The sequence below is a fragment of the Nymphalis io genome, chromosome 26, assembly GCF_905147045.1.
Source record: "Nymphalis io chromosome 26, ilAglIoxx1.1, whole genome shotgun sequence".
Taxonomy (NCBI): Eukaryota; Metazoa; Arthropoda; class Insecta; order Lepidoptera; family Nymphalidae; genus Nymphalis; species Nymphalis io.
Genome location: NC_065913.1, coordinates 7,246,488 through 7,256,517, shown reverse-complemented (window position 1 = coordinate 7,256,517; position 10,030 = coordinate 7,246,488). Strand labels below are relative to the sequence as shown.

At 32.6% G+C, this 10,030-nt stretch overlaps 1 protein-coding gene across 2 annotated transcripts; it reads left to right on the top strand.

Annotated features, from left to right (window-relative positions):
* Positions 1 to 916: 916 nt before the first annotated feature.
* Positions 917 to 9,433, top strand: LOC126778518 (F-box only protein 28). Of its 2 annotated transcripts, none has more exons than XM_050502154.1 (9): positions 917 to 1,175; positions 1,743 to 1,870; positions 2,618 to 2,738; positions 3,063 to 3,258; positions 4,103 to 4,218; positions 5,373 to 5,460; positions 6,303 to 6,383; positions 7,288 to 7,377; positions 7,874 to 9,433. In XM_050502154.1, the coding sequence occupies exons 1-9, from the start codon at positions 1,092 to 1,094 to the stop codon at positions 8,140 to 8,142; spliced, it is 1,173 nt and encodes a 390-aa protein (XP_050358111.1). In that variant the 5' UTR covers positions 917 to 1,091; the 3' UTR covers positions 8,143 to 9,433. The 2 variants fall into 2 exon arrangements, with proteins under 2 accessions (XP_050358111.1, XP_050358110.1); XM_050502153.1 differs by having other exon boundaries at positions 7,264 to 7,377.
* The last annotated feature ends 597 nt before the right edge of the window (positions 9,434 to 10,030 follow it).

The window sequence follows — 10,030 nt, the reverse complement described above, 5'->3', positions numbered from 1 at the left end:
ACCGATAATAAAGGACCAACCAAAATTCATACATTTCTTGGTTATGAAGCTTAATTTTAAAGCATAAGTGGATAGGTTACTGGCCTAGGCTGTCGAAAGTATAATATACTTTCGAGCGATGTTAAATTTATTAACGTTTAAGCTTTTAATTTATATTATTTATTTTAAGTGTTGAGCATTTCATTTGTTTCAATAAGTGCCTGCCAAATATTTATATTTCGGGCATTTTGGCACTCATTTATTTATAACAATGAAAAATACATTTGCCATGCCATGGATTTGATTAAAAATTTGGTTATCACTACAGAAGCCTATATCTTATGTCGTCGAATACCATACAGAATGTATTTTTGTGACGTTTTTATAAAAATATTGTTATTATATTAAATGAAGTATTTATGTTTTTTCTAAGTAATCAAGTCATAATTTTTCGTGTTAAAATTATTTTATAAGATGGTATCGATTTATATATATTTCTATACAAACAAACATTAATTGATTTACTTTTTATTATTATCAGTGTCATATTATTAGTGTCAACTACATATAAAAATAGATCATACTTAATTATATTTTACGTATAAAAGAATTAAAAATGTACTTTCTAAAATAATTGATCATACTAGACAGTATACAAACATATTAAAGGACAAGCGAATTTTTCTTTATCAAACGGTTATTTTAAATTCTAATTTATGCAATCTGTCAATCGATTATTTACGCAATTATTTAATATTTTTAGTCTATAATAGACAATATTTTTAGTATAAAATAATGCAACTGTCAAATGTCAAACTATTTTTATTGTAACACTCAAGCTTTCTGTACTATTTGTTTCTCTTTCACTCCTAAGTGTAAATGTCTTAGAGCGACTGAGACAACAATCTGGGTTGCATACAGTATAATGAATGACGACAGTGGATTCTGCCCATCGTAAAGAAACGTCGCGAAAATTATGTATATGTACATACCCACTTTGTTGTATCAGTACTTCATGAGTAAACATTAAAGTTTAATTATATAGTTGAGTTTTTAAACACCAATGTGATAAATATTTTTTTTTATATTGTTATAAACCTGATCTAGAGACAATGACTTTATTAAGTCTTCCAATGCTCGTAGTTGAAAATATATTTTCCTATCTATCTTACGATGAAATTGCTAAACTCAGATTGGTAAGTATATAATTTTATTTATAGATATGACTATTTTTTGAAATAACCCCTGTTATGTGCCTGCCTGATTGTTATGCTCTATAATTAACACCGTCGAATTTTCTTCGAGAATGTGCATTTAACGTCAGTGCTTTGATACGATTATTAAAAAAAAGGAAATATGTGCAAAACGTTTATTTTTATTTATTAACTAAGCAAATTAACATTTTTAAATGAATCTAAAAAGAAATCTATGCTTTTAAAATGCACTGTTATAATTTAAAATCATTTTAAATTTAATTATCATAAAAAATTAAAGATATACAACTTTAAAATAAAGTTGCACTGTAATGTGTAATATTAAATTCTCAGATAATAACACAATGTCTTCCTTTATAAAAGCTATTATATTTATAAAATATATCTAATATTTTGTTATTTAATCATTTAAAAAAATAATTACTGTAACATTTGAAATACACCTAGATTTTCAATTAATTATAAAAATAGAGAAATGGTATAATGTGTATTATTGTTTAAATAATGTAATATATATTATGTTTATGTAAAATATATTTTTGTTTTCAGGTGTCAAAACCATTTAATAATATAAGTATGCGTTTGTTGAATAGAGGTTTTTTAATGATTGAAAGACGACATGCATTGGCCCTCAAGAATGTTAAGGCACAATTACCACGTAGGGAATCAGAGCGCAGGTATATATTTTTAATGTTATTCTTATTACAACAACTTACAGAATTACTTATAAATTTTATAAAAGATGTGTTTTTTCTCTTTAAAGATTATTGTGACAATTGCTGGCCTCAATTTAATATATTTTTCTTTATGCTTGTATTTATTCTGCTTCATTTATCTTTTATAATGATTCCCCCCGACTTCAATGGCGTCTTAAGTTGAGGTTAGGCCTTATTGCTTCATAAAATACTTTTTAGTAATAACAATTGTATTATTGCTGTTTGGTAGCCTAATTACTGATGTATGAGGTGGCTTTTACCCAGATGCTCTTTGAATACTTTACAATTGTAAGATCAAAAGTATCCAAAAGTGTTATCAGATTTTATTTGCATTAGAGTATGTTTTGATTTTGATTAATGAAGTAATAAGTGATGATTGGTTTATAATATTTTGAGTTTTTTTAAACAATGATTACTAATTAAACGAAAAATATAATTAATTAAGATTAAAAATAATGTGTAAATGATAATCTTGTTATAAAATAACTGTACCACTGGGCTGCCTCTCTCTTGAGAAGAGTGTTTGAAGCCATGCTACTACAATATGGGTTGTTCGATACACATGTGACAGAATTGTAAATTTCATAGAATCTATTTATAAATATAAATTAACAACAAATAGAACAAGTTAAAGTTTATTTTGTAAAGTTCAGGAATTGATTTTGGAATTCATAGATTTTTATTATATTTTTTTTATTTTCATTACAGATATCATCCTTTGGCTCGGCACTGCGATATATTGACGTCAATAGAGACACGTATATCAATGCTCAATATGACATACTCCAAGTTTATAGACAATGGCATCTGTTGTTTTATACCGGGAAAGGTGAGTTTTATTTATTGTGGCTTACCAAGTAGAAACTTAAAAAATCACATACACATTGCTCTCGATCTATTCTATTATATATAAAATATATTTATTTGTTTTTATTAGATATATAAAGCCAATTGGACGATTTGAATGACATAATTTGATTTAGGAAGCCAATGAGCTACCGAGAATGGATGAAGTTGTCTTTGTATGTCTATAGTTATCTATGATGTAATTTATCGGCTCATCTGTTGTTCTTTATTAATAAATGTAACTCAATATGCAGGTGTTGTGTGTATACTACACATCGATCTATTCATAATGTATTTAATATTTTAGGTGATTGATGAAATAAGTCGCGTACTCTACATCGTAGAGATATCAAAGACGCCGCCTCGTGCTCACGAAGTCTTACAAGAGCTACGAGATATATCCAGTATGGCGATAGAGCACTTTGACGAGAAAATATCGCCCGCATTGAGACGAAAGTTACAAGAAGGTGTCGCACCACCTCCACCGAGGCCGTCTCCACCAGGTGACTGTTTAACTGTCAATGTCAATGTCAAATTCAATTATCCTTGATATATTTACATAGAAACTAAGCTAATGAACATAAAACAATTGAGCTACTATACTACTTGTATACTTAAACATACAAGCCTCGTTGGTCTAGTAGATAGATATAAGGCCGCTGACTCTGTCCTGGGTTTAATTCCCGGGTCGGGCCAGTAAAAAGTTATTTGGTTTTTCTGTCAGAAAATTCTCAGTAGCAGCTCGGGGTCTGGAAGTTTTAAGTTTGTACACTCCCGTGCCTCGGAAAGCACGTAAATTCTGCGCATGTACTCTTTCCGGTCGTGTCTAAAATAAAGTGGATATAAGTGGAATAGTAAAGTAAAATAAGGTAACAGCCTCTGAATGTTCCACTGCTGGGCTAAGGCCTTCTTTCCCTTTTTGAGGAGAAGGTATGGAGCTTATTCCACCACGCTGCTCAAATGCGGGTTGGTGGAATACACATGTGGCTGAATTTCAGTGAAATTAGACACATGCAGGTTTCCTCACGATGTTTTCCTTCTCCATATAGCATGAGATGAATTATAATCACAAATTAAGCACATGAAAATTTAGCGGTGCTTGCCCGGGTTTGAACCCACGATCATCGGTTAAAATTCACGCGTTCTTACCACTGGGCCATTTCAGCCTTTTTTAATGGAATAGTATTGTATTATAAATAAATATATATTAATCGAGAATTTTTGAAGTGCATAATACAGCAGTGCTTTCAGCAAATCGCATGGAATGTGTAAATTCATCGTTGTATGGCTATAAATACGAATAAGATTGATTTAATAAAGTTGTTTGATCACGTGATAATTTTTCAGCTGTTATAGCTCCAATTGCTCTAAACCATGAGATACAGGCGCTCCGCCGAAGGTCGATACTGAACGCGAGGCTGTCCCTGTACCTGGCGTCGCAATACAAGAAATTTCATAAACGGGTAAGATTATATATATAAAGTATTTTGTAAGTATTTAGTTTTTTTTTTTTTTATAGAATAGGAAGGTGGACGAGCATATGGGCCACCTGATGGTAAGTGGTCACCAAACGCCCTTAGACATTGGCATTGTAAGAAATGTCAACCATCGCTTACATATCCAATGCGCCACCAACCTTGGGAACTAAGATTTTATGTCCCTTGTGTCTGTAATTACACTGGCTCACTCACCCTTCAAACCGGAACACAACAATATCAAGTATTGCTGTTTTGCGGTAGAATATCTGATGAGTGGGTGGTACCTACCCAGACGAGCTTGCACAAAGCCCTACCACTAAGAAAGTGGTAGAAAGTTAGTTAGTAGTTTATTCAATCGATAGAATTTATAAATATATAATAATTAACTCGTTGATATAGGGCTTTGTGCAAGCTAATCTGAGTAGGTACCGCCCACTGATTATATTATATACTTCCAAATAGCAATATTTAGAATTTTTGTGTTCCGGTTTGAAGGACGATTGAGCCGTTACACCGGCTCAAGGTGTATCTTTCTTAGCATAAATAAGTAAACTAAAGTCACACATTATATTGTTAAATTGCATCGTACGTCGTATAAAAGAGAGTGGAGCCGCTTCTTTTAGGTCGCCTTGTGTAAACAGCCTATTAAATACTTAGGTGTAAAAAATAAACATATGAATAAATATAAGTTAAATACTACAGATAACAAAATAGGCAAATCTTAACTCCAAGAGAGGTTTTAAACGTTTTACTTGCATTCGATTCTTATGGCATATTTTTATAAAGGCACAAGGTACACGAGATGGCCTAGTAAAAGCCGAGATGGCCTAGTGGTTAGCACGCGTGTATCTTAACCGATGATCGTGGGTTCAAACCCGGGCAAGCATCACTGAATTTTCGTCAGTTTAATTTGTGTTTGTAATTCATCTCGTGCTTGACGGTGAAGGAAAACATCGTGAGGAAACCTGCGTGTGTCTAATTTCATTGAAATTATGCCACATGTAATTCTATCAAACCGCATTGGAGCAGCGTCATGGAATAAGCTCCAAACCTTCTCATCAAAAGGGAGAGGAGGCCTTAGCCCAGCAGTGGGACATTAACGGGCTGTCATTTTACTTTAAACAATGTAGTGATTTCAGATGTTAAGTTACAAACGTATCGCTGCACTGCAACAAAAGCAAATAAGAAACTATCAGAAGAAACAGAAGCAACAGGATAACTGTATAGGTGAATTTTTTTTACTCCATTATTATGTTGAATGTTTTTTTACAGATAAATAAATTACAAAAAAGAAATACTTTTCTTAATCTGTTATTTATTTTTACGTAATGTCAAAAACTGTGATTCTATTATAGGCTCACTTGACGTTTTAAATGGAGGTAAATGATGGTGTTTTTTTTTCTGTGTTGCCATACGAAACTGACTGACCTAGTCTTGTGTCTTGTCCCACCTATCTCAAGTAGAAGGAAAACTTGTATATTTTTCTCTTTTCAACACCTATTTGTTAAATTAACTTTTTTTTTTTGTTTTCCTTATTATTATATTATTTATTTACTTTTATCGTATACAACATAAACGAAAATCAGAAAGTTAGAACTGTTTTTTTGTGTAGTACAAAGGCAGTAATAGCTAATTAGCCAATCCAATCAACAGGGAGAGTTTAACGTGTGTTTAGTAATGACAAACAAGTACATACGAATAAGTACAAAGTGAAACTTACAACGCGCAAGTTATGCTAGTATTAAGCACGGTATACACAATATAAAATTAAAATGTAATCATTTATTGAGCCGGTTGGCGTGGTTGGTAGATACTTGCCTTTCATGCCGAAGGTTGTGGGTTCGATTCCCACCCAGGACAGACATTTATGTGCATGAACATGTCTGTTTGTCCTGAGTCTGGGTGTAATTATCTATATAAGTATGTATTTACAAAAGAAAAAGTAGTATATGAAGTATATCAGTTGTCTGGTTTCCATAGTACAAGCTCTGGACAAGCTTAATTTGGGATCAGATGGCCGTGTGTGAAAAATGTCCCAGGATATTATTATTATTATTTATGTATTTCAGCCGAACTCAAGAGGCGTATCGAGGAATGTGACATAAAATACAGTGAATTGACACATACGAACCAAGCGGTTGGAGGTAAAGGTGAGCGACGCTCGGTTTTTTAGTGTATTGTAGTTTTATTTAGTGTATTCACCCAAACCCAGATTTAGAGATCGAAGGCCCGGAGGCAATTTGTCATTTAAAGCCCGAAGTGAAGGTGTGGGATTAATATCTTCTAATTACCTCTCAGACGGTCGTTCCTCTGCAAGGATCGAAAGACCTATGGGATAATTTTGATATAACGCAAGTGTAGCTTTTCCCGTGAGGCGCTCGGGTAGAACTCTACTTTGGTACGTGGAGAGTCTTGTCTGAATCTCGACCTCCTCGTGCTCGTGCTCCTCACCCAGGGGAGGGAAGAAACAGAGGATGCAGTTATCTCTAACTAGATCGCGAGATCTAAATAGAGCGCCTTTTGAAGATCCAAAGCTTTCTCTCTTTAATTCACAAATTTCACTCTCCTCATCTTCATAAGTCTCGAGGAACAGTTTTTTTATACAAATATTCTTCCCTACACTCAATATATAAGATAGTTGCTAATGACATCAAGAATGAGTTCCACTTGTTATAATGCTGATGTCTATGGTTAGTTTACTGGTAGTAGGGCTTTGTGCAAGCTCGTCTGGGTAGGTACCACCCACTTATCAGATATACCGCAAAACTTGATATTGTTGTGTTCCGTTTTGAAGGGTGAGTGAGCCAGTGTAATTACAGGCACGAGGGACATAAAATCTTAGTTCCCAAGGTTGGTGGCGCATTGGCTATGTAAGCGATGGTTGACATTTCTTACAATGCCAATGTCTAAGAGCGTTGGTCACCACTTACCATCAAGGGGCGCGTGTGCTCGTCCGCCTTCCTATTCTATAAAAAACAGCATCGTTTATCATTCGGTTATCATATCTAATATATATATTTTAAATTTTAGCTACAGCTACTGAAAACTCAACAGGTACACAGCCGCTAAGGCATTTCGGGAGTCAGATCAAGTTGGATTTGTCAGTTCTGCCAATCGGTACTTCTAAGATGAATCAGAACATACGTAAGTGATATAAATAAATATATATAATAGAATTGTATGGGTTGTATCTGTACGTGAAATTTATTTCACCTCGTTGTCGGCTGAGGTTGTGCCTGGTAATGGGTTCAAACCCCTACTCGAGATAATAAAAAGTTTTTGGGTTTTTCTGTCGATAAGTTTGCAGAAGCAGCTCGGAGTCTAGTGCTTCGGTAAGCATGTAAAGCCATGTTAGTCTTGCGCCAGAACTCTTCCGGTCCATCGGATTATGAGAGTGACGGAATAGTGACCTGTGTTTGCGCGCACCTGGTCTGCACGTTTCTTCGTTTGCATATAATCATTTTAATTTTTGCTGTTGAAAAAAAACAATCGTTTTATATTATCGCAATTTTAAATGAAGTCAAAACTTTTTTATGGTTCAAGTTATCTCCATAAAAAAATTCATCAAAAACAGACAGACAGACATTTATATATATTTACATATATTATCGAATGACTTATTAAAAAAAAATATTTACAGTATTGCCGAACATAAAACCGAGGAATCCATCGATCAAGTTACCCAGCTTATCAGAGGACAGGGAGCGGAGATCAGATCAGAACCCTGGACCGTCCACATCGAACCAAAGTCCGAAAGGGAAGGTCTTATCCACTATGGCCAAAATACGCGGCCTTACAAACGAAATTAGAAATTTGACAAATATATCAAAATCAATAGAGGGTAGGTTAAAGCGTCCCTTGAGAACAGAAGACGAGGAGGTACTATCGAAAAAATTGAAACAAGATTAATTCACTTGTATTAATAAATATTTAGACCAGACATGTATTTTTCTTTTAAAAAGTCTATATAATTATATAGATTCTATATAATTTCTGGTTGTATTGAAAACGAATCTTAGATACTCTGAATGATTTAAACATTAGACCCAAGTTTTGTTTCGTTTTGTCTTAGACAATTTGTATAAAAGTAAAAAATAGTAAAGTAACAGTGGATTTCCCACTGCTGGGCTAAGGCTTACTCTCCCTTTTGAGGAAAAAGTTTTGGAGCTTATTCCACCACGCTGCTCCAATGCGTGTTGGTACAATACACATGTGGTAGAATTTTAATGAAATTAGACATGCAGGCTTCCTCACGATCCTTCATCGTCAAGCACGAATTGAATTATAAAATTTGTATAGCATTACATTTATTTATTTAATAAGTATATAATAAACACAATGTAGTGGAAAATGTAGTATTTTAATGTTGCAACATTTTACTAATAAACTGTTTTATATGTCTTCATATTTATTGTTTTCATGTATTTAAATAACTTAATATATATAATTATTATTTACTTGCACTATTATAACGTAGCTTTTCACCCGACAAACATTTAGAAAATATATTGTGTTGCCATATGAAAATACTCTCGGACTTTAAGATTAAAATTTCTTTTATGTAATTTAATTGATAAGAAATCCGCCTTCTTTTATTCTGTAGCGATTTATTCATACTTATTAGCATATAAGAATTTTATGTAATTTTAAATTTATAAACGTCATTCGTATTGTATTAACAGAGTTCATTATTTTCTGGATATTTTAAGACTTATCGCTTTGGTGCTTTAGAGAAAAAAAAAAACGTATATGAGTTTAAATAACTAAAATTATCTTAGATTGTATGTATATCTATTATTTATATACAAAAATTATGTGTCAACAAATCTTAATCTGACGCTCGAAATCTTACGCTGTACCGAGCGCTAAGATGTTTACACATCAAAAATAATTTCCACATATATATATAATACAGTTGTTTCTAGAACAATTATTTGTAAATGTTATAGAAGAGAAAAAATTCTAGATCAAACGTTATATCTAGAAACGTTCTCAAATTACTTTCTCGACGTTAGGGCTTAAATAACTTCTAGCTTAAACAATTTTCAATTAAAATAAATATTTTGTTATAGTAAATGCATGATTATCGTTAATAAATAAGCTAATAAAGTAAATATTTAAATGTAACTGCCAGATAATTTACTAAAATATGCAATATCGTGCCAACTTCGAATAAAATGTGAATCACTACTGAGTATTATTTCCAAAGTTTTATTTATTTCCTCCAGCTCCACCCAGAATTTGATAATGTAATCAGATTAATGATTAACGATTATCATGAAAATACTTATGATATTTATATATTGAACAAATTTAACCATATTTAGAAAATAAAGTTAAATGGTTTTATATCATTTATAAATCACTATAACAAAAGCGAATAAACGCTCTGAAAAAATATCGTTATTATATTATACGCATATTAAATACTTTATAATAAAAAAATGTTTTTAATACACAAAACTATTATCAATATTTAAATGTAATAGACGTTGACATGACGTTGAGTCTCCACACTCATATCGTAGCATCAGCGTGGTGTCTGAACCTTCTCAAGCACATTAAGAGGAGGCCATAAATGAGACATTTACAGGCTTTTTTTAGTTATAACAAAATAACATATTGTTATCTTGTAGAAAGCAACCCCTATAAAAGCACTGCAGTGTCTTTTCGTCCTTTTCGATTGTGGTAAAATATACCCTCCCCGTACCCATCCGGGTCAATAACCCTTCGGTCGGCCCGTTCCTTTGGCTTAAAGTCAAATGTTTAGGAGTCATGTGAGATAGGAAGCTAAATT